The 24785-nt window shown below is 36.1% G+C and overlaps 3 protein-coding genes across 7 annotated transcripts; 2 read left to right on the forward strand and 1 right to left on the reverse strand.

Annotated features, from left to right (window-relative positions):
- The first annotated feature begins 1631 nt into the window (after positions 1–1631).
- On the forward strand, positions 1632–4317 carry LOC127495613 (transcription factor Sox-14-like). The gene has a single exon (XM_051862552.1). The coding sequence runs from the start codon at positions 1806–1808 to the stop codon at positions 2484–2486; it is 681 nt and encodes a 226-aa protein (XP_051718512.1). The 5' UTR covers positions 1632–1805; the 3' UTR covers positions 2487–4317.
- Positions 4318–5264: 947 nt separating this feature from the next.
- On the forward strand, positions 5265–7196 carry LOC127496026 (claudin-18-like). Its single transcript, XM_051863565.1, has 5 exons — positions 5265–5658; positions 6067–6231; positions 6395–6545; positions 6648–6746; positions 6860–7196. Exons 1-5 carry the CDS (start codon positions 5439–5441, stop codon positions 6957–6959), a joined length of 735 nt encoding a protein of 244 aa, XP_051719525.1. The 5' UTR covers positions 5265–5438; the 3' UTR covers positions 6960–7196.
- A 167-nt stretch (positions 7197–7363) lies between these two features.
- Positions 7364–23804, reverse strand: LOC127496025 (probable ATP-dependent DNA helicase HFM1). 5 transcript variants are annotated; one of them, XM_051863560.1, is made up of 40 exons: positions 23682–23804; positions 22930–23033; positions 22689–22801; positions 22024–22243; positions 21631–21881; positions 21328–21369; positions 20622–20692; positions 20412–20544; positions 20135–20286; positions 19981–20058; positions 19726–19881; positions 19424–19624; positions 19249–19337; positions 18748–18791; positions 18556–18657; positions 18293–18438; positions 17738–17832; positions 17473–17606; positions 17341–17388; positions 17169–17249; positions 16973–17064; positions 15591–15697; positions 15445–15492; positions 15225–15322; positions 14949–15083; positions 14701–14786; positions 14474–14557; positions 13903–14060; positions 13712–13815; positions 13426–13590; positions 10183–10275; positions 9976–10082; positions 9732–9814; positions 9258–9358; positions 9044–9127; positions 8687–8959; positions 8535–8577; positions 8259–8289; positions 7983–8116; positions 7364–7909 (listed from the first exon to the last, which is right to left on the reverse strand). In XM_051863560.1, the coding sequence occupies exons 2-40, from the start codon at positions 22998–23000 to the stop codon at positions 7843–7845; spliced, it is 4320 nt and encodes a 1439-aa protein (XP_051719520.1). In that variant the 5' UTR covers positions 23001–23033; positions 23682–23804; the 3' UTR covers positions 7364–7842. The 5 variants fall into 5 exon arrangements, 4 of the variants coding, with proteins under 4 accessions (XP_051719520.1, XP_051719521.1, XP_051719523.1 ...); XM_051863561.1 differs by lacking the exon at positions 23682–23804 and adding an exon at positions 23310–23370; XM_051863563.1 differs by lacking the exon at positions 21328–21369.
- Between the last annotated feature and the right edge of the window lie 981 nt (positions 23805–24785).

Here is a 24785-nt window from a genome sequence, read left to right on the forward strand (position 1 = left end):
AAGCAAGACCTTGACTTTTAAAAACAAAACATGGTCAGTGACTAGTTCAGCCATAGCAAAGCAAGTGGAAATTCATTCGATTAGCTGGTGGCAAACATATCAACTCAGGGGATGTTTACACGATAACGATATGCTTAAAACGGTGAAGTTTTTCCTTTGAGTTTTCTGCGTACAGACGTCACCATTGTCAAAACGATCCCCATTCACGCGAAATCGACTAAAAACGCTGTATTCTGCTGCCAGTCCATTAGATGGCGATGAAACACCATAGACTGAATATGTAATACGCATGTGCATGACGTCGTCGTTTCCACGGATTCGCGTTTTTGTTGTTTACACGGAGACCGTTTTCAAAAGCTTGCGTTTTCAGGCACCCAAAACGCCACAATGAACAGCCAAAACGCATTCAAAGTTTTACGTTTTTAGTTGAAAACGGTGTCGTGTAAACGGCCCCTTAAAGGGTTAGTTCACACAAAAATGAAATTTCTGTCATTGATTACTCACCCTCATGTCGTTCCAAATCCGTAAGACCTTCGTTCTGGCCTTCTCCTGTGTCAGCATCACACGCATGCGTCGTGCTGCTCACGTATACAGCGTAGGCCAATAACTGAGCTGGCATTAGGACATAAACATGGAAGCACTGCACTGCGTTTACTATGTCAAGTGTGTAGGAGACTGACATGGAAGAGAAGAGATTGAATAAAGTCGTTATTTTTGTTTTGTTTATGCGCAAAAGAGTATTCTCGTTTTATAAAATTAAGGTTGAATGCAATTAATTGTGAATGCATGCATGAATATAAAGTATTAAATGAATGTAAAAAAAAAAAGTGAAATGTGAAATTTTCTACATGAATTTATGTAAATGAGATTAAAACAAATTTTTTCATAGAATATCTAAAAACAAAACATAATTCTGTTCAGATGTGAATAGCAAATGCTTCAAAAATGTAAAACACCATTTAATCGTCAAATAATCTAAAACAGCATTTATCTTATTCTTTTATCATTGTTATGCATACAAGTTATGAGCTCAAATTAATTGAGAGACTAGGCTACATGAAATGTTTGTACTTTTAGAAATTCATTCACTTTGCAGGAGCATTTGAAATGAACTGACCAAGGCAAGAAGGTGATTAAAAGAAAAAAAATGGAAATGGTCACAGCATCTACAATTGACCTTATGCGTTTAAGCTAAACTGTTGATAAAAAAAATAAAATAAAATAAAAAAAAAGTTATGGACGTGTTATGCCTATGACAGCTTTTGTTGTAATTAATCCAGCACCAAGGACAGCATTTAATAGTGTCCTCGCAGTGTAAGATCAAGGCTGTGCGCGCGCGCGTGTGTTTTTAAGAGAGCGGCTTACCTAAACTTTTATAGACAGCTTGAAAGTCAATTTAATTTCATTTAGTCCCCTTTTTGCAGAAATGACAGGTTTTCTGGTGTCATTGTAACTGTGTTTGTCGCTCACGCGCTGATTGGGCGCGGAAGGTGATGATGTGTCAGAGCGCGCGCTCCTTGCTGCAAAGCTTTCTTTGAAACTCTCTGCACTTGACAGAGATTTGAAACAAATATCTCACAAACCAAGAGGTCGTTCACACACACATACACACACTTCACTGTTAGTTGCAAAGAAATAATCCTGCCCTTCAAACAGGGCGTTCATTCCGCTGCATCTCCATGAAATAGACGTGCAGATCTCATCTCTTTTCACCAGAGCAGGAACCCTCTCTTTCCATAGATGATTTCAATATACTTTCAGGTGTTATAGCAACTTTTTTTTTCTTCCGTGACGCAAAGCAGCAAATGAACCTGAGGAACATGGTGAAGCAACCCATGGAGCACATCAAGAGACCAATGAACGCGTTCATGGTCTGGTCGCGAGGTCAGAGAAGGCAGATGTCACTGGAGAACCCAAAGATGCACAACTCTGAGATCAGCAAGAGACTCGGTGCCGAGTGGAAGTTGCTCTCCGAGTCTGAAAAACGACCTTACATCGACGAGGCCAAAAGACTTCGCGCCCAACACATGAGAGAGCATCCAGATTACAAATACCGACCGAGACGCAAACCCAGAGGACTTTTGAGGAAGGACACTCTGTTGTCTTTAGCGCTTCACAGTGAGCGAGACTTTCAAAGCGTCTCAGCTTTGACCAAACCACGACCTCTCCATTCAGCTGCGTCCATGCAACATCCTTTCATTGAGCAGAGCCGATCCAATACCACTGCTTTCCAACATGAAAAACCTGCTTTAACCCCTGGCTCGTTGGTTTTTTCTCCAGCTTTAGGCTATCAGAGTGGACACAGGTCCATCGGGGGTCTGGGATGCCCCGGTCAGTACGCGCACACTCACCTGTCACCTGCAAACCCCGGATACCTGCTGCCCTGTAACTGTTCGCCCTGGTCTTCTTCCAGTCTCACACCTCCACTTGCCTACATAGTGTTTCCAGGTATGAGCAAGACTGCAATTAACTCTTCAGCGCTGTGATTAATATCGCGGAAAGTTTTTAAGAGAGAAGACGACTGGTCTTTTTCCGTTTCTTACTTTAGGTTTAAGTGCAGCTTTAATGCGTTGATTAAAAGTGGACAACACTTTGATTAGTAGATTAGTATAATTTCATTAATAATACCCACCTACTTACTATAGACCATTTTCACAGACTGTGATGACGCGTTTTAACAGTCATCAATATCGTAAATCCTGCAAAGTTTTTTATATTTTCATTTTAAAAATGCTAGTTTACAAAAATAGTTAACGCTGCTGTGAGGGTGTTTTTACAGCAGCTATGGAAGTGACGGTAAAAATTACACCTTTCTCCTAATCGCTCTCTATTTTTTCCTCTTTTTGAAATTTATGAAAACATTGTTGTGAAGTTTTTCTTTTGCTATTTGTGCAAATGGAAACACAAAAAATATATTTAATGAAGTCTCTCATTCCGCTTCTGAGAAACCCGGAAATGGGAAAAGGGTCTATTTAGTTAGTTAGTTATGCTAGTTGGTTTTGGAATTTCACATTTGTTTTCGCATTGATTTATGAAGCAGATTTGGGATTATTGTAATAATTATAAATGATAGAATTACTTAATGCTCAGAGCCAAAGATGAATTTTAACACAATCAAATACCAGACAACACATTATGATTTGAAGTGCGTCATTTGTGTATTGAAATTTTGCTTCACCCGAACTTTTTATATAATGAAAATGCAGTGAAAGACTCTTTCAAAGACATTTTCTACAGTCTAAAATGCCAAAAACAACAACAAAATATATACAGTGGGCACTGTATATATTTTTAAAAAATCAAGTGTTACTTCCATTTGGCCTGCTGATTTGTAAAAGTGTTCAGTATCTGTAAGCTATTTTTAGTAGCAAATATGTCTACAGCATAGACAGATAAAACTTGTTTTAAAAGCTGCTCTGCTGATGTAAGATGTATGTTTGCAGAGTTCACTGTGCTCTCAGGAAGAGGCTGAGACAGAAAAACACTTCCTGCCACATTGACTATCAAAACATTAGAACTGTCCATTTCACAAAATTTCAACAACTATCACCAAATTTTATGGCGTTACCAAATTCAGAAAAATTAAGTCATTTTGGGAGAAAACTCTGGCTTGATCACAACAGCAGCAGCTTGCCACAAACTAAGAGAGTCACCCAGCGGACAAAACTAAAGTCAGAAATATTCTTATCTTGTCTGAATGTAGTTACAAATGTACAAAGTATTTTATTATTATTTTTATTTATTTATTTATTTATTTTTACATTGTCTTAATTATTTTCTTGTCATTTCTTGTTTATAAAAAATGTAGTCATGTAGTCTATTTATTTACTTATTGATTTATTGAATTTATTATTTATTTGTTCATTGTTTATGTAATGCTTCAGCAATACTGAACAAGTCATGCCAATAAAGCTCATTTGAATTGAACTGAATTGAGTAATTTACAACAACTTTGAACGTGGCTCAACCAATCATAATCAAGGACCGGAACTATCCATTTTATAAACTCAATTATACAGCCAAGCCAACATTGGACTAACTCATTAGAATTTTCTTGTTAATGTTTATTTATTTCATTTTAAAATGTCTTAATTTCAGTGCTGTCTTTATTTGATTATTGCTGGTTATTGATATGGTCTTGTATGATTCATGAATTATATTCAGGCAACAGTCCTTTATAGTCAAAAGCTGTGATTGAAATCTTAAAAGAAAAAGACATTGTATCAATAAAAAAACAAATTGTCTTGTAAATGTTTGTTTGTTCTGTTTTTTGCCTTCCCTGTTTTCAACAAGTGCAGATTTGCATTTGCCATTGTTTTTTCCTCCCTTGTGTCCTGAAATCTTTTTTCACATTTTATTCTCTCTGTCCTTCATCTGACCCCTGTCCATTATAATACATTTATATTGATGTTCTAGTATAGACAACATGTATGCATATTTAGCCTAAATAAAGTTCTGTAGGGGTTATTTTGGGAACAACCCCTTCTTTTTGTTAAATACAATTCAACTGTCTAAATCAAAATATGAATAATTTATAAATATATTTAATTGCAATAGGTGGAATAATACCGAGAGACAAGAGGTGGGACAGGTGAAAAATCACCGGTCTTAATCATATATGGTTCTTATAGGCCTTTCTTCAGTTTTTGTGTTATAATGTCCATCTCATTGTAATATTCTTAACTTATATATATAAAATGTGAATTTCTTGTATTTACCTTTCAACAGAAAATGCTGTTTGTGTCTGGAACAAATCCAAATGATTAATTATAATAAACTAGCTACAACTGCATAATATCATGCACATTCATAAAGGTGTTCACTGTTTTTTCATAATTTTATTGGATACTACACCTTATCACGTGCATCTCACCATACAATTAAACGCTATAAAATGTTTTTAAACTATTGCTCATTCCATTTATAATGTCTCATGTTTTGTTTTCTGTCCTGACAAATGTAATTAATTACTAATTTCTATCAGATTCTTTTAATCATCTGCTGATTCTTCATGCATCAGTATTAGTAAAGTATTCAGCAGAGGAACAATCAGAGGTGAAGACAAAATAAAGCAGACTTCATCTTGAATTACATGTTTACTCACTCAAACAAAATGATCTAATAATTAGGTGTGCAATTTAAGACGTGTCTGAACTGATCTTAGATATTACACATCAAGTGACCTCAAGTATAATTTGTGTTAGTTAATGCTTTGACAGATGCCGCTTATGATGATTAAAATCCTCCTTTTATGTTTCTGTTAGAAGTAGGTGGAACTATGACCACTCGAAGCTTAACATAAGCATCACTTCATGAGTGTGCATGTGAGCCTTCACACTTTAAAAAGCAGTCTCACCCCATTCAGCTTCAGTTGAACTCAACGCTTGACACCACCAGCTTCACCAGATCTTTAACCAAGAAACGAAGACAGAAGCAGAATGAGTGCCTACGCGCTGCAAACCACAGGTTTTGTATCAGGAGCCATTGGTGTGGTTGGAGTTTTTGCAGCCACGGTTATGGATGTCTGGTGCGCCAGAAACCAGCAGGAGCAAAAGTTAACTTCCATCTACACTTATATGGGCCTGTGGAAGAATTGCGAGGTGTCCGGCTCTGGATTCGCAGAGTGCCAACCTCTCTACAGCCATTTGAACTACTCAGGTGGGTTGAGATAGTGATTTTTGGAGATTTACTACAAATCCAACTGAATTTTGTACAAACCCAAAATGGACATTATAGTTTATTTCTGAACCTATAACATTGAGAGTGAACTTTGTGCCAGAAGTGTTGCTCATTTTCACCAAATATTCCTTATTGTGTGTACTGTTCAAGAACTGCTAGCCTAACAATGAAGGAGGATAAGCAATGTGAAATGATTTTCAATAAGATGATATATATATATATATATATATATATATATATATATACACTCTTTTTTGTCTCCAATTTTGTTATCATCTGCTTTAGTCCACATTTAATAATACTAGGTAGAAATCAAACAAAAAGCACTGACTCAAAGGCCCTCTACTATCCTGTGTTTTTTACTATCCTGTTTGTTTTCTTTTTCAGGAATCCTTCAGGCTGTAAGAGCTTTGATGGTATTAGCCATTTTAGTGAGTGTGATCGCAGCGTTCATCGGATTCTTCTGCCTGAAGTGTCTCAAAATGAGAAGTATGGAGCTATCGACCAGGGCCAAACTGATGCTAAGTGCAGGGATCTTGTTTATCATTGCTGGTAAACAAAAGCTTATTCATTACTCACTGACTAAAGTAACTTAAACCCACTGATCTTTCAGTTATTCATTTCTATTAGGTTTACAGACATAATTATTACTGTTGTTATTACAATAATTCCAATTGTAATACACAAGATCCATAAAAATCATTGTTCTTTTCAGGCCTTTGTGGTATTTCTGGAGCATCAGTGTATGCTGATCAAATTGTGCCTAGTTTCATGATGACCCCATACAATCAAAAGCAAGGAGAGAAGGGAGGGATACAATGTGGGAATGGCAACGGCATGCAAGGAACTGATTCATTTGCTTCCAGGTAAGATGAAACACCACTGATTTTCCACTGGCAAATGTTCAGTGGTGTTATGTGCTGGTCACATCACTTTCTGTTTCCTCCATCTTTGTTTTGAATGGTCAGGTACACATTTGGCCCCGCCCTCTATATAGCCTGGGTAGGAGGAGCTTTGTTACTTCTGGGAGGAATTTTGAAATGCATCGCATTCAAAATAATGCTAACGTAAGTCACTGCATTTGAAAGTGTAACAGATCTATCTATGTAAATAGATGTTCTGTGACATATTAAGTTGAGAAGTACATGGGTTGTAAACTAACTAGCATGTTCTATTTTAGCAACACTGATAAGAGAGAAGGATACATTTACAACGCCCCAGCCCAGTGCAGGCCGGAAGTTGAAGAGCTCCAAGTCCAGAGAGTGAGAACAGAACAATAAAAAAAATAATAATAATAATGTCAGACCTATATAATGCTTTGCACTGATGAAATGAAGTTTTTTTTTTTTTTTTTTTTTTTTTTTTTAGGGGTGCTGTTTTCAATAATTGCACTGTGTTCATTGTCTTTTTAATGTCTCTATTGAAAAGTCTTAATTGTATAATTGGGTAAATTGGTCAGATAAGGTTGGAATGTCACAGGTGTTTAAGATTCAACAGCCAAACACTGTAAATCATTTGCTGTTTGGAATTATAATAAACTTTTGCCATAACTGTACTGGACATGTAGCAGCTTAATTGTTTGGCCTAGCTCGAAAAAAAAAAAAAAAAAAAAAAAAAAAAAAAAAATAATAATATTCTTCAGACTGGAGATCAAAGGGAAAAAAAAAGGAGTGTCCTGACAAACTAATCTTAAAGTAGACTTTTATTGTTTTATATATAGCTAATTAAAAACGATCAACTAACCCAACTGCTAAAAGTCAACAGTGCATTAATAGAATAAAAAACAGACACAAACATTTTTCTCATTCATTCCTTTGACAATCCATTTATATTTCATGTGATTTCATGTGTGAGAGCAATCTTATAATATTTTTAGTAAAATGAAGAATTTAATACATTTAAGACTTAAAATATTGAACATCAAAATATAGTTATCTTTTTAAAATCGATAGAAAGCTTTTTTCCAATATATATCGCTGCAATGCAAAAGAAAATAACTTTTTGTCATTCTATTTCACATTTGACTTGTTTGCTGCAAATTATCCATGCAGTGAGTGCCGTTAAACCAAGAACATCTTTACAACAGAAAATCAACAAATGGCAGAGGAACTTGGATTCTTTACAACGTAGTGCTAAATATGTCAGGAGTCCTTTACAACAACTTTAAAAAAGGCCATCAAACATACCGAGAAAAACACTGGTCTCATTGCTGATTTCCTCTGTGTGATCCCTGCAATTATTAAGCAATGTTAACATAGTAAACTGGTAATATGATAACTAAAGGTAATTATTTCTTGAAATACCTGCTAATAGGAGTGTTCTCCTTCAGAGCTGCATCTGTCCTTGAAAAGAAATCAAATCTTCTTTGGACTGAAGGTGTTTTGGCTTGACTCTGGTTTGAGAGGGAGTTCATACTAACTCCTTTTAAGCACACTGCCTGTGAAATGAATTATAAAACTAGCTATTTTTGACTGAAACACAATCATTGTATGCTTTCTAAATAGTGTAACCAAAATGCATGGTACCATATTTGTCTTAAAAAATTGAGGGAAATGTTAAAAGTATTTATGTATACTTACAGTCTGAGGTGTAACAGCCATTGGTTGAATCCTGAAAAAAAGTGATCCTATTTTTAGAGGCATTAGGCCAAAAGCAAATGATAGTTCAGCAGATATCATATAGTAATGCACCCTCTGGACCCTAGTATAACTGCTCTTGAATCCCTATTAAACAAGCTTTTAGTCAGTGGGAAGAGGATGACATTGTGAGTGATATTAAAAATGCCCCACAACATCTATGCCAGCTGAACTGAAACATTTGAATGGAGAGGGGAAAAAAAGTCTCCTTTCAGTTACCTTTGTTGCAAGACTTGCAGGGTTTGGCCTGGACATTGTGAGGCTGAAAAAAAAAAAAAAAAAAACAAGAAAATTTTAGCATTTAAAATTTTACAGATTTACAAAAATTTAAAATGATTTTACTAATATCTGACATACAAAAACAAACAAACCAGAATTTGTAGGTTGATCATGGTCTGTCATCAGGTTACATATTTGGGATTCACAGCACACCTCACTAGCATCAACAAGGTTACCATCATCAAAATCATCCCAATCGTTCAATCCCAGGTCAAAGGTCACATCCAGGGAACCAGACCAGCGGCCATCAATGTCAGTACTGTGGTCTGGGTTTGCATGGGTAGAATAAACACTGGCTTCTTTAGGACTGACTCTGTGCATCGGTCTATTGTTGCGTGGCTCATGCTGACTGTGTATCGAAACCCCTGAAAAATATGATGGAATTATTATTTTTTTATTAATAATATGAACAATATGAGGCAAACACCAGAAGTTCTAAAGTACCATACTTTGAGGTAAAGCAGAAGGTTGAGGATGTTCTAATGCTGGGTCTCCAATTTCAGAATAAAAGTCTCCCAGCTCGTCATTGAAACCTGTAGATAGTTTGAAAATTGAAACATCCGAGTTCTGAGATTTCTTATTAAACTCTAACCTCACATTCACTGTAACTGCAGTATTTTCTGTCAACAAATTTTTAGTATATGTGAATGAGAGTAAACATACCATCATGGTATGACTCAAACGACGAATTCTCTCGTGGAGTGACACAATCTAACTCTTTGATTTCATATGTACTTTGAGTGTAACACTGACTTCCCTGAAAGCTTAAAGAATAAATATGGTAACACTTTACAATAAGGTTCATTAGTTAACATGAACTAATAATGAACTGCACTTCTACAGCATTTATTAATCTTCGTTAATGTTAATTTCAACATTTACTAATACATTATTAAAATCTTGTTAACATTAATTAATGCACTGTGAACTAACATGAACAAACTATGAACAAATACAGTAACAAATGTATTGCTCATGGTTAGTTCATGTTAGTTAATACATTAACTAATGTTTAACTAATTAACCTTATTGTAAAGTGTTACCATAAATATTTACTTTAGGAAATAATACAATCTCAACAATGACAACTTCAACAATAATAGGACAACTTTTGTTGTCAGCAGAAAACCAAAATACTTCTTGGCAGCAGGCAGTGTGTCTTTGGGTTTGTATGAGAACTGCTGCATGCTTACAGCTTCTGTCCCCTTATTCATCATCATCTAAAGGGAAAATCAAATAAAAATGGATTGAGACTTTGATACAATACAATATATCTTACAAAAATAAATTCTAGTTATTGAAGTGTACTATTATTAGACTATACTGAATCATATTTTCTGACAGTTATGTACATGTAACCCTTGACAGTCAGAATTCTGACCTTCAAACGTTTCACAGGAGTCGCACAAAGTCTCTCATTCCTCATTTTTAGGTTGTTAAGGTATGAGGTGACACTAGACTGAGCCCTTTTCGTGACTCCAACTTTGCCTAAAAAAAAAAAAAAAAAAAAAAAAAGAGAACTAGGTGAATCAAGAAGCACAGATAATGACAGCACAATCCAAGGTCATCTAGAATTTCTCATACTCACAGCACTCGTGTCCACAGAGCTCCTTGTTTTTGCAGAGATGATTGCACTGTCTCTTAACTGTGTTTGGAGCAACTTGATCCATGAAGAGAATGTCTACATTAAGTTAAACATAATTTTTATAAAGTGTCAGTGTTTGAGCTAAAAGGATTTATATAGTTAGTTTCAGCAGATTTATCAGATCTTTGTTATTAACATTCATCTCAGGGGATCACAAGTGGTTACTCCCTAAAAAGTAAAAAAGTAACTAAAGTAACTAAGTTAAAAAGTAAAAAGCTGGGCTGGGCTTGCTTGTTTGTTTGTTTTTTAATAACAACAAAAAAAAAAATCATATTTAGGAAATGCATATTTACGTCTGTACAGTAGAGGGCGCAGCTCAAACAAACCTTTCAGCTGTGCTGCCATTCTGGATTAAAGAAGAACAGGATACAGGAGAAGGAAGTTCAACACTCTTATTTCTAAATCTAATCTAAAGTAATTTTTGATTATTAGTATGGTTGAATTAGATCATTGAAGGTCAGCAGCAAAAACACTGGTTAATAAAGTGAGATTAAATACATAAAGTATATTTGTGTAATTTAATATAGTTAATTAGTACATGTTTGTGTAAAATTCTGAGATTGCATTTCACAGTTTTTATTCACTTCGAGGAATGTTTTTGTGCAAGTGAGATACAGTGGGTACGGAAAGTATTCAGACCCCCTTAAATTTTTCACTCTTTGTTATATTGCAGCCATTTGCTAAAATCATTTAAGTTCATTTTTTTTCCTCATTAATGTACACACAGCACCCCATATTGACAGAAAAACACAGAATTGTTGACAGATTTATTAAAAAAGAAAAACTGAAATATCACATGGTCCTAAGTATTCAGACCCTTTGCTGTGACACTCATATATTTAACTCAGGTGCTGTCCATTTCTTCTGATCATCCTTGAGATGGTTCTACACCTTCATTTGAGTCCAGCTGTGTTTGATTATACTGATTGGACTTGATTAGGAAAGCCACACACCTGTCTATATAAGACCTTACAGCTCACAGTGCATGTCAGAGCAAATGAGAATCATGAGGTCAAAGGAACTGCCTGAAGAGCTCAGATACAGAATTGTGGCAAGGCACAGATCCGGCCAAGGTTACAAAAAAATTTCTGCTGCACTTAAGGTTCCTAAGAGCACAGTGGCCTCCATAATCCTTAAATGGAAGACGTTTGGGACGACCAGAACCCTTCCTAGAGCTGGCCGTCCGGCCAAACTGAGCTATCGGGGGAGAAGAGCCTTGGTGAGAGAGGTAAAGAAGAACCCAAAGATCACTGTGGCTGAGCTCCAGAGATGCAGTCGGGAGATGGGAGAAAGTTGTAGAAAGTCAACCATCACTGCAGCCCTCCACCAGTCGGAAAGATGAATGCGGCCAAGTACAGGGATATCCTGGACGAAAACCTTCTCCAGAGTGCTCATGACCTCAGACTGGGCCGAAGGTTTACCTTCCAACAAGACAATGACCCTAAGCACACAGCTAAAATAACGAAGGAGTGGCTTCACAACAACTCCGTGACTGTTCTTGAATGGCCCAGCCAGAGCCCTGACTTAAACCCAATTTAGCATCTCTGGAGAGACCTAAAAATGGCTGTCCACCAACATTTACCATCCAACCTGACAGAACTGGAGAGGATCTGCAAGGAGGAATGGCAGAGGATCCCCAAATCCAGGTGTGAAAAACTTGTTGCATCTTTCCCAAAAAGACTCATGGCTGTATTAGATCAAAAGGGTGCTTCTACTAAATATTAAGGGTCTGAATACTTAGGACCATGTAATATTTCAGTTTTTCTTTTTTTAATAAATCTGCAAAAATGTCAACAATTCTGTGTTTTTCTGTCAATATGGGGTGCTGTGTGTACATTAATGAGGAAAAAAAAATGAACTTAAATGATTTTAGCAAATGGCTGCAATATAACAAAGAGTGAAAAAAATTTAAGGGGGTCTGAATACTTTCCGTACCCACTGTAAGTGAATGCATGTTCACATTTAGGCCACATCCTAATATTGGCATCTACGCTAATATTAGTCTTTCTGTTTATCCCGAGGTTCACCGTAGTCAACCGGATCCGGGCCGTATCCAGGTGAGACCAAGGACCTGCACCTTGACACGACCACAACGCAGCCCTTAAGTATCAGCAGAGATTGAGTCAACTAGATCATCCCCTGTGAAGGCCTCATCGACACGACAGCCACGACACAGTTCCTCAACAACCGTCCATACCGGCGTGATGAATACGATCCTCAATTGGATGGAACTGAAATAAATACTTTTAATGTTGCGATCCTATTGGACTTATGATAGCAACCTGAATTGTAACAAAGCACTGTTGGCCAGAGGAGAACTGGCACCCCGACTAAGCCTGGTTTCTCCCAAGGTTTTTTTCTCCATTTTAACACCAATTTGCCACTTGTCTGCCACCTGATGTCACCTGATGGAGTTTGGGTTCCTTGCCGCTGTCGCCTCTGGCTTGCTTAGTTGGGGACACTTGACTTGACATTTGATATTCAACAGTGCTTTGATCTGCCTGCATTGACACTATTCTTTAAGAGCTGCTGTGCAGCCAAACAATGTACCAGTTATCAATGTAAAGCTGCTTTGACACAATCTACATTGTAAAAAGCGCTATATAAATAAAGGTGACTTGACTTGACATCCACACGAAGCCAGAGATTTCCCTATCCAATCTTTTTTTCCCTCGTTCTAAAAAAAAAATTCTGTAAACACAGTGTTGTTTCAAGAAATATCTCTGTACACACAAAACCACTGAAACCGACTCAAAATAATGTAGTATACATGCCAGATCAGTATGTGGCACTGTAATTCTGCCACAGAGATGCACTAAAAATGGAGAAGAAGACTTAGAGCATGCGCATAAACCTTGCGTGCTGTACACAAACACCGATACGATACAAAATTTTTACATATACAGCGAAATGCGTCTCCGTGTGTACGGGCTCTTAGTCTAGAATTACAATAACCATCATGTTCACACAGCACACACAACACCTCTGCACTTTATTTCTTTGAAAAAGTAACGTAGATATTTTGTTGTAAATTGAAAAAGTAATGCGTTACTTTACTAGTTACTTGGGGGGAAAAGTAATCTGATTACGTAACTCAAGTTACTTGTAATGCGTTATGCCCAACACTGATTGTAACTCTATCTGAGTTCTGATTAAATTGTTGTTGTTGTCGTCAAGATGTCTGACCTGTGTTTGAAGAAGAGGGAGTTGTTGACATGGGGCCTTGTCTCTTCGCTGTGTCGAGAATCCTCTGCACTCTCCATGTAGGTCTCTCACTGATGCAGGACTCCGCTCCAAACATCTTTGCGCCTGAGTAATAGGCACTGTACTCCTGCTGTACGTCCAGACCCACTACACAATCAACAATTATTAATTATTCTAAAATATTACCAGATAGAACAGATCACTCTACATGTAGATGTTTATGCAAAACAAATATTTCATATTTTATTGAATGACACTATGCTCTGACCATATTCAGAGCTGATCAAATGAATGCGGAGCTCCTCTCCCTTAGGTGCTCTTGTCACCTCGATTCTCTTTGACCAGCTCCCAGACCTCAAGAGCAATGTGTCCCTGGAAAAACAAATTATGCATCTCTTACATATTTTACATTTGTTTAAAGATAACTTGCCAATGATTATTAAATCACATAGAGCTTACATTATTTTCTGCTGGAAAACTACATTATTGTCACAGTCCCCAATAATGAGAGTAACATAATGGTGGTCTGGTCCTGTCCGTTTCGATGCCAACTCCTTGAAATTTTGCAAGTTCACTGTGACCACAATCTCAGCTGTGGACAGACTGTAACGAGGAATCTAGAAAAAATATTTGATTATATAAAATATGATAGATGAATTTGTAAAATTATGATTTTACAATGAGTTTTTTTTTTTTAAATCATCAAAGATATCAGATTAAAATTGGTGTAAAAGTATATGTGAAAATATGTATTCTGTGTATTCTAGGCCCTGTAATAGGTTGCTATTTTTGTGGAGATATTTTTCACCAAATTTCACCATCTTTTTGTCTTCACTAGTTCATTGTAGTGTTACAATTTTGTAAAAGTACAAATATTTCATATATGAAATACATTACAAATATATGTCTCTCAATTAGTTTTAGCTCAAAGGGCTATTTAAAATAATTTTATATGGATAATTACAGGTCATCAACTTTGCACTTTCCAAAACTTCATTCCATGTCAACTACCCAAGTATATACAAGTTACCTGTTCCAAACTAACTTCATATTTTGGAAGTTTGCTGACAGCTTCCTTAATCTGGTTCCCAAATGGAGGGTGTCGGTTCAGAATCTGGCAAACAAACAAACAAATAAATAAATATGTGTCAGTACTACTACTGTAACAACAGAAAGGGACGTAATGACTTATGACATTTATCATGAATAAATGTATTTCTCAACTTCTAAACAATTATCTAGGATATTTTGGCTTACTAGCTCTAGTTCTCTGGGACTCTTCTGCTCAATTTTGCTGAATGTTGTAAGCCCTGCATTCACCATAGCAGTAGCGAGTGTTAATCCTAGAAAAGAAGACCCCAAATATAAAAACACATATGCGTCACAACAAATACACTACATTTTTAATCAGTAGGTTCCATTTATTCACTTTTGTCTCAATATAGAACAATACCACTTAGCCTTTTTTAATAATGATATATAAACTTTTAGATGGGCTCCCTGACCTATCCTCTCAAGCTGTCTGGAGATGTAAGGCGAGTTCTCCCACAGTTTAGCTCGAAAACATTTGGCAAGAATTAAAGAGTTGAGTTGAGCAGAAAAATTTGATTTGGAGTGATGACTGAGAAACTCGGTCAGATCTGGCAGAGATCAAAAGCAGCATTTTATGCGAAGTAAAAAGTTGCATGAGAAAGAATTGTACATTTGCAATTTCATGGACGTCATCAGACAGAATAAACACACAAAGAGAGACATTACACAAAATCACGTAAGTAACATACATCTGCTGACTCGATTTCCATTTCTGAATATTTTTCCAGTGTCCTGTATGAGTCCAAACTCCTGAATGGGGATGCAGCCAAGCTGAGCTTGAATCAGACTAGGATGAGATTATAATAAATGCATAAATAAAAAAATTAAAAAAAATAAACAAATATGCAGACCATACAATAAAAGTGGTAAAATTGTACATTCAAACAGCAATAGCAAGCAAGACCTTACCAATTCACTTTCATGTCATTACTTTTGATCTTTCCTTCCATAGGAAACCTAAAAAGAAAATATTACAGATGACATGCTTTAGTCCACCTGTCCACTCTACACAGTATGTTAACTATGAGAATTAGGTAGTTAAAGACAACTTTGACCTGATGGTGGTTCTGTTCTTATCCTTGTTCAGCATGTTCAAGGTTTTCTTCTCATTTACTCTCAATTGCACATCACTAAATTCCTTACCCTTTGATATCATTTCAATCTATTATTAAGTGAGAAAAAATATATATTATTAAGGCCTGTTTTCACAAACAGGGCTCAGATCAAGGAAGGTTTAGGCCTTAGTTCAATTAGGATATTTAAGTAGCTTTTAAAAACATGCCTTAGAAAAAAAAAAAAAAAAAAAAAACATTACTGGTGTTCATCTTGAGACAAAACAATGGCACTGACATATTTTAAATATGTAGTCAATAATTATTCCTTAAAACTCATCTTTGATCACCAAAATTACAAATTTAAACATTTTTTCCTGAGAAAATAATTTCTTCATGCCTTAAAATAGCTTGAATGTAATTCTACACCCTTGTTTCATTTAGTATACAGGGATCCATGAATATCCACTCAATCACACCAGCTCAGAATACCTGATCCACTTGGTCTTTACTGTAGTAAACACTGCACAGTGGTAAGTGGAAACACTGTTTTCAGCCACATATGTTTGAGCCAGAATCTCATTCAGAAGAAGTGTGAGAGCAAATTATACAGGCTCGTCTACAAGTCGATATATCAGAATGTTTTATGTATTGCTCTCTACGTCGGACACATAATGGTAATTGATATGATTAGCCTTTGGCTCGACTACATTATCAAACAGCTAATAATGTGTTGTTAATGTTACACAAACCATGTTCCTACTTGCCATCTCAGAGTCAGACAGCTGCCTTCTAAAAATCAGCATCCTTAGAAACACTTGGAACAACTTAGAACGTCAGTGGAAAAGGCATATTGTTCATCATAACATCGTAATATACATCATAATTCACCCGCTATATTGCTAAATGTACCTAATTTTTCATATCAACAGAAAAGTATACCAGAATAACCTGGCTTCTTCTTGAGACCCCCTGCTTCGCAGCATAGTTAATGATATGCTAAAGCCCGCCCACACATAGACTGGATTGGTTACAACATGTTTCAGACGTAGAGAACAAGGGCGATTTCAAACCGCGTTTTTGAGACTGTCTTTGGTAAACTGCAGTTTTAAGGAGAAAATACTCAGAAATTTTGTTGACTGATGAATTTGCACATGGTTTGTCTTAAAGCATATTAAAACAGACATATAAACACTAAAAACTTGATTTTCACCAGAGGGGGTCTTTAAGATATGTCAGTGCAAGCTGCTTTCAGTTAAAATAGCTCTAACATGCATTTTAGTCTGGGACTAGACTTGTCTGTGAAATCAGGGGTATATGTTGTTCTGAAGAAGTAAATAACAATGGATCAGGAAATGCTGGAAGAACAACAGTGCTTTTCTTACCAACTCGGGTAATGTCTCTGTTCCAGTCACCAGACTGAACTGCCTCACAGTGTCAAAGGCAACACAGTACCTGGCCATGAGTTTTCCAGTCTCTGTGTGTGAACATTCAATTTATATGGCCAAATCAAGATTGGTAGAGTCATTAAAATACTCATAAAAAGAGAAAAGGAGAACTATATAAACTATTATCAGTAACCTGTGGGCTTGATGTTAATGTCTTCATCCATGGTAATCAGGTTAAAAGAGGCCAAAGAGTTGAGGTTCTTCAAGCACAGTTCTGAAACACACATGTAAATCGTATTCTCACCATAAGTTTTCAAATGAATGATTATCAACAGATTCACTGATTGAAATCATTTTTTTCATACCTTGTAATTTAGTCTCAATTCCACATTTGTCAAGCTCAGGTGGAAAACCTATGACAAAGTATGAGACTAATAAAAAACAGCCAATAGCACTTGATGTTTATAACTTTAGAGTGGTCAATGTTTAGGATTTACCGTAGTGGTTGGGGTTTTTCAGAGCACGGATGTACAGGAAGGTGGAGCGGATCCAGTCTAGAGCCATGTTCACATCAGATATGGTGTGGAGAACTATCTCTGCATTCAAGTGCTCCACCAAGTTTGTATGCAAGCTGAAAATAGTCATTCTTTTGTACTCATCACATACATAGATAACACATACATCAACTAGCCTATATCACGTGTTTATGGAATGTAAAAATTCCTCTAAGACTGAACAAAATGTGTTTTAGATAGTATATACCTGCTCTCTATGCTGTCTACGCCACTTAAGAAATGTGTGTATTTGTCCTTTGTCTGAGCCCGGGTCATGATCACTGCAGTCGCTGTCGTATCAAACTAAACAAAAACCAAAGCCAGCAAAAAGTGCCAAAGTGCTTGACTTCATATATATATATATGTTTATATATATATATATATATATATATATATATATGTTTATATATATATATATATATATATATATATATATATATATATATATATATATATATATATATATATGTTTATATATATATATATATATATATATATATATATATATATATATATATATATATATATATATATATATATATATATATATATATATATATATATATATAGCTTATGGAGCTGCCACTATTTTTATACGTAATATATACATGTTTTTGTAGATTGTTGTGATGGGTACGCGTCTTCCAATTGAGTAAAATATAGTTAATTTATTTTTTAGATTATTATTACAAACTGTACACATAAAGACTTCAGAGCCAGGAGAGACCTCCTGAAGTCATGCTCTGAATTTTGTTAGCCATACCTGTGGTCTGCCAGCTCTCCCAATCATCTGTAGCAGGTCAGCTTCACTGTACTCTTCACATGCACCACCAACATAGTGCAATGTGGATTTGATTATCACAAGGTGGGCTGGCAAATTCACACCCATGGCTAGGGTGCTGGTTGTGACTAAATAAGAGAAAAAAGAGGTGTTCCTACATAAGCTTTTCTTTAATAATAATACATTAGGTACTGAATAATGAACAATGTAAAGTAAATGATTGAAAGTATATTTGCAGAACTTACATAACACTGGCAAGTCACCCACTGTAAATGCTTCTTCAATCAATTTCCTGTCTGAAACATCCATGCCAGCATGATGATATCCAATCCCACAAATAAACAGATCTGGAAAATTGTTTAGTTTACCTTGATAAAACAGTGACCAATGTTTTCATCAATGTCGTACAGCAGAAGAAATCTCATTAATGTACACACCTCTGAGTTTGGCATCAAGCAGAGAGTTTGCATATTTCATCAGTCTATGAAAAAGATAATGAGTTAAACTAAGAGCTGTACACATGTCAAGAGTAATCTTAAAAGTACAGTTAATATCTGGTAAAACATCTGTGGTAGTTCAACAACAATATGCTCAAATATGCATTCATATCAGGGGTGTCCAAACTCAGTCAGTCCTGAAGGGCCACTGTCCTGCTCCAACTTGCTCCAACTTGCCTCAACACAACTGCCTGGAAGTTTTTAGTATGGCTAGTAAGACCTTGATTAGCTGGTTCAGGTGTGTTTAATTGGGGTTGGAGCTAAACTCTGCAGGACAGTGCAGGAATCTCGAGGAGCAGGATTGGACACCCCTGATTTATACTGATGTATATGTAAGTTTTAATCTCGAGACCAAAATTGTTATATGATATAAGTGGCAATGTTTCATTCATTTCAAAATGTAAATGTTTATTTACAGCCTATGTAATGTGACTATAGTACCTTTGTTTGTGGTCAATACTCATAATGAACCTGGCATCCTTGGCAAGCACAGCAGCAGACTGTTGAACTCCTTTTCTTGTGGAGCAAAACTGTTTATTTCAAACAAAAGTATCATATCAAATTGTTATTTTAAAATGCACAACCCAACACATTTGCATTCACAAACTTCCCTTACCACAAGGGTTGGTTTTTGATCAGAGTAGGTCTGAATAATGTTGGAAATTTTGTAGTTGAGAGAAAGATCAAACTTAAATTCATTCTGATTACTTCCGCAGGGGAACCCAAGCACCACTTTCCTCAGTTTCACTGGCCTGTGACTATCATCCATCTCCAGACAAGTGGCAGGCCCTGACTCATCCGAAAGCCATTCAGATAGCTTCAAAATTGTAGAGAACAGCACAGGAATAATCAAAATTAACCTGAACACAGATAAAGAGATTCATTTGAATGACTTTGGTACTTCATGAAACTACGTACGTCACGGATGTTTGGGATGGTAGCTGAGACAGCCACAAATCTCACAGATGCTTTTGATTCTGAATTTACAGCCAGGTGATAGGAGTGCATGGTTTTCATTCTGCTGACCACAACCTCAAGAGTGGCTCCACGGGTTTTGTCTTTCACCACATGTACCTAGAGAGGGTATATAGGCAAAAATGTCATTGAACAAAATACTACCATCTATTTTCAAATATTGGTATTAATGATCATGTGGGAGTAAATAAATCAGACCTCATCAATGAGGAAGAGACGAACAGATGGCAATAAACAGTTATCCTTCCACCTCCTTGTCATGCTGTCCCATTTTTCCTTTGAAGGGAAAAAAACTTTCAGACCTGTTGGAAAGATGTTTGATGTTTAGACTGTACCACAAGCGCCAACTTACTGGAGTTGTAAAAATTAGATGAGCATCCTGAATTTCAAAAATGTCATCAATCTCTGTGTCTCCAGTTAACTCCTTGCAGTTTAGTCCAAGAGGTCCAAACTTCTGTTTCCAGTTTTCATATCTTTGACTGCAAAGAGCCTTAATTGGTGCCACTAAAGCATAAACCAAAAAATACCAAACAGTATTTGTTATAAATTACTGAATAAAATGTCTCAAAAAATGCTTAGTTTATAATCCTATTAAGCTTAAATAATAATAATTATAGGTTTTAACTCACTGTACACAGCTCTGACATTGTGCCAGGGCTCTGAAGACTCAATGAGTAGTCGAACAATGGCCAGCTCGAAAAGCACAGTTTTCCCAGAGCCCGTGGGAGCACAGGCAACAAAATTTTTATCGGTGTACAGGACCTGAAATAGAGCAATAATCTACCACATACTGTGTTTATGAACTTTACATTATATAGATATAAAAGCTAGAGACTTACATCATCCAATGCCTGGGACTGCACATAGTTAAAGTAAGGGAATTCTTTGAACGCACTTCTGAATTTAGCAGCTACGCATATATCAAGGAAAACAATGAACATGACAATAAATACATCATTCACAGTCCAAAGATATAAATGTGCATTAAAGACGACTTACAGGAATGATTTAAAGGGATAGTTCCCCAAAAATGAAATTCAGTCATTATTTACTCACCCTTAAGTTCAAAAATATATATCAAATATATATCTTCAAAATATCTTCTTTTGTGTTCAGCAGAAGAAAGAAATTCATACAGGTTTGGAACAACTTGAGGGTGAGTAAATGATGACAGATTTTTAATTTTTGGGAGAACTGTTCCTTTAAAGTTCCAATGAAATCAGAGTTTTCCTTCCTGTGTTAATAAAATTCCTATTGAAACAGGAACTTTGGGTGGGACGTATCAAAGAACTTATTCTGGTTAACTGGACAAAAATCTGTGTAGTGCAACATGAATTATCAAAGTTTTTTTGATCTGTATGCCCAGATGAAAATCTTTTTTTATGTGAATATCATCTAAAAGTGAATTTTGTCAGCGTTTAGGAGTATACTAGCATATAGCTCAACGCTAATGAACATGGACTAAAAGCCACAAAACTCTGATTTTGGGTCCTAAATAGAATTAAAATGTATTTCTTATCATCTGGGTTAAATGGAGGAGGATACGAATTTCAGAGACTGAGCGAAGTGTTCCTCTTCCAGACGACCCTTTAAAAACAGCATCAATATTAGAAACCGGACCAATATTCAGTCTAACACTGATTGCTATCTATGTATGGAAATTTTTTATAGTTTTTACATATGCCCTAAAAGACTGCATATTTTACTCTATTATACCGTACAAAGACTTAACTTCAGATAGAATAGCTGGTTAATGTAGTACATTTGTAGCAACATGGACTGCTTCACATGAACTAACTCTACGTCATGGCATTCCAGTTAACTAATAGAGCTATAGTATTATATTACCTTCCAATTCTGCAGGTTTGAAACCAAAATGGAGATTATGGTTTATTTTTGCAGGTACATCACATTTTTGTTCCGTTTGGCCCAAGCCAATAAAGGGACTACAGGTAGCAACAGCATGTGTAGTCTGTGGGCTGCTGGTTGTCATAGCAACCTGACCAAGGAAACCAGTGTCATTTGTCGTTGACATCATATGATTTGAAATACCGTCTTCACCATTGCCTGAGATCCTTCTTGTGGGAGCTCTGAACAACCTAGGTTAACAACAGGGAGATAAATGCACTTTGTTTACCCACTTATTGTTCTACTGCCATGCCAATATCCATTTTAAACACAAAGAACTGCTTGTTACGTCAGCAAATTTTGTTAACTCAATCAAGATGTAACAAAGAGTACCGAGTCTTGAAGGGAGGAGCACTGGCAGTAGGTAAAGGCCTCGATTCCACAAAACCTGTCATGCTGACAGTCTGATTTCTTTCTTTAGATGGTTCATGGGTCCACAAAACAGATTCCTCCAGCTCATGTGATTTCACAGTCTGCCCTTGGACACTTTCATTAGAATTGTGAAATGGTTTTTGAGCCGGAGCCAGAAATTTCTTTAATCTCTGCGAGTAACCTTCATAAATAAGGAATAAAACAAAAATGGAACAGCTCTTTTGTCATTTGAGTCTCTAATAAGATTTTATTTACTTTTTATGTACCAAAAACATGGAAGTGATTACATTTGCGCACTAAACTGGCAGTGAAATTCGTTGTAAAATTTGTAGCAATACAAACCTGTACCAACAGATGTAGATAGACGCTGTTTAGGAGTCATAAACGTAATAACCAGTTTCTTTACATGTATTTATTAATTTGTGTGTGTATATATATAAATATATGTATAATATGTATACATACACACACACACACATATATATATATGTATACATATATATATATGTATGTGTGTGTGTGTGTGTGTGTATATATGTTTAAACCCAAAACCTTGATTATTTAAAAAATGGACATGATATGCTTCAACTACCAAACCTTATTTTAGCCTCAATCCAAACACTCACTAAATGAGGAAACGTTTGCTGCCTCTCCCTGGATGTCTTGTGTTGCAGGTATTTGCGATAATGAGGGTGGAGCATCAAAGATCCATGCGCCTTGTCCTTGACATAATGGTTTCCTAAACAGAGCCATAGACGAATGCTGTCATAAAAGTAACAACCAGTTTCTCGACATGTATTAATTCATTCTCGGGTATCTGGCGTGTCTCTGATCAGGTATCATGTGTAAAGGCCTAACGTTACTCACACTTTATGAATTACTGGCCCGTCATAAAACAGGTTGTCCAGCGACAAAACGGCTTCTTCAGAGTCTAACATCTTGTGCGTGTCATTGACATCATAAAAGAACAACTGTAATATAGATCATTGAGATATAAAGCTGTTATTAAGCATTACAACATACTGATATAAAGCAAGTTCTTTACTGTAAACCCTCGAGTTTAGCTGTTAGCCGGCTAGCTAATGTTTCTCTGAGTTAAAAAATTATTAGCTGAGCGAGGTATGCGATGGAAGGTCTGCTGGTACACTTTGTGTGAACATAAATAGTAAAGTGAGTATAAAAAGTCTAAAAACATAACATAAATTTCCTGGATTGTATCTAATAGAACAGCATTTTGTGAGGAATACTTTAAAAACTGTCGCTCTCTTGATGGCGGCAATCGACCCCGCGAGCTGTGAACCGTGTGTGAATCGCGCGCAAGGTCATGCAAATCATCATTACAGCATTAAAAATGGTCTTTTTATTACAGAAACCAGATAATACAAACGGGAGTGTCCCTTATAAGGTTATACACGCGGTATTTTACAGAACTAAAGAACAGAAAGCCACCATATTTTAATTAAATTAATAATTGTAACGCCTATGTTCTTAAGTATGATAGCTGTCTGACTAGACGTGTTTTGGGGAAACACCTTTGAAGGAATTTCTTGTTTCCCTAGTTCAAACTTGATGTGCATATGCATTCACGACTTAACATAAAACATTTTACTCTGATATACCTTGCTATGCGCGTTATTTTATTCAAAATAACTGGTTGGGAGTGCCTTTGTCATTCTTTCTGCTTATCTTCTTCTGTTCACTTTACCGTCAGTACTTCTACTTGCCACCTATTTGGAATAGTCCACTTTTTGTTTGGGGGGCATTATTAACATGACTCATACAAATGGTTAATTTTTTCCCGATTAAACGTATTCAATATGTTTTTCTTGTGTAAAGTTGTATCATAAATAAGTAGTTGCCGTTAGTCAATGATAATATCAACAATTGTTTTAATACATTTTGTCAAGTTTTTGGAGTCCCCCTCAATGAGGTGCAATGCCTTTGTCTGTGGACCATCGAGCAAATATGGCGGCTTCGCAATAGATGGAAAGCTTGAGCGAGCAAAAATGAAATGATTTCACTTCAGTTTTATTGTCCACAATCGCATCTGCAGAAAGGTAGGCTAAAATGCATTTGCCAATAACATTGAAAGGTGAAACCATCAAAATGTCCCCAACATTCTGCTAGGGGCAAGTGTTTTTAAGCTTGATGTTGAACATAATGGGCTTGATTGCTACCTTGCTAGCACACTCTCATAGTATGTAGTAACAGCAATGCCTAAACATAAAGATGTCAGAAATATATTTCATGTTATTAATGCACGTAATTCTTCGTCTGCACTGGCAGTTTGAATTATTAAAATGACTTGTTTCTGAGTAAATTGGTTGCAGGGTTGAAGGCATTTGATGTTTTGTGAACCACTACTTATGCAATAGATAGAACTTGATCCATAAAGATATAATGTGCTTTTCAGGAATTGCATCACAACGATTATATATCATGACAACTGTTAATACTTTTAACATGTTATTTAAACTGTTCATGTGTTATTTATACATTTAGGAATAGATGTTTTCTTTTCTGAGAGCATGTGATTTACATACCGTGGTCACATGAAGAGTAAGATTTCCCCTGTTATCTGTTGATGATTCTTTGTACAGTATTATCAGGTGTTTTATTTTTTATTTATACAGTCACAGTGTCATAATGCACATAAGCAATCTGAAATCCTTCCTTTATCTTGTATGCAAAGTGTAGTGCCTATAATTGGTGTCCCTGTTCCT

The sequence above is a fragment of the Ctenopharyngodon idella genome, chromosome 15 (genome assembly GCF_019924925.1).
Source record: "Ctenopharyngodon idella isolate HZGC_01 chromosome 15, HZGC01, whole genome shotgun sequence".
Lineage (NCBI taxonomy): Eukaryota > Metazoa > Chordata > Actinopteri > Cypriniformes > Xenocyprididae > Ctenopharyngodon > Ctenopharyngodon idella.

Bases quoted from the DNA above. Each gene is read 5' to 3' on its own strand.
- LOC127496026 (XM_051863565.1), top strand. From the start codon at position 5,439: ATGAGTGCCTACGCGCTGCAAACCACAGGTTTTGTATCAGGAGCCATT. The intron at 6,232-6,394 runs GTAAACAAAAGC...TGTTCTTTTCAG, and splicing joins GATCTTGTTTATCATTGCTG to GCCTTTGTGGTATTTCTGGA. The intron at 6,546-6,647 runs GTAAGATGAAAC...TTGAATGGTCAG, and splicing joins ACTGATTCATTTGCTTCCAG to GTACACATTTGGCCCCGCCC.
- LOC127496025 (XM_051863560.1), bottom strand. From the start codon at position 23,000: ATGTTAGACTCTGAAGAAGCCGTTTTGTCGCTGGACAACCTGTTTTAT. The intron at 17,607-17,737 runs GTATATACTATC...GACTATTTTCAG, and splicing joins GTAGACAGCATAGAGAGCAG to CTTGCATACAAACTTGGTGG. The intron at 13,816-13,902 runs GTAAGCTCTATG...TTGTTTTTCCAG, and splicing joins GTTTTCCAGCAGAAAATAAT to GGACACATTGCTCTTGAGGT.
- LOC127495613 (XM_051862552.1), top strand. From the start codon at position 1,806: ATGAACCTGAGGAACATGGTGAAGCAACCCATGGAGCACATCAAGAGA.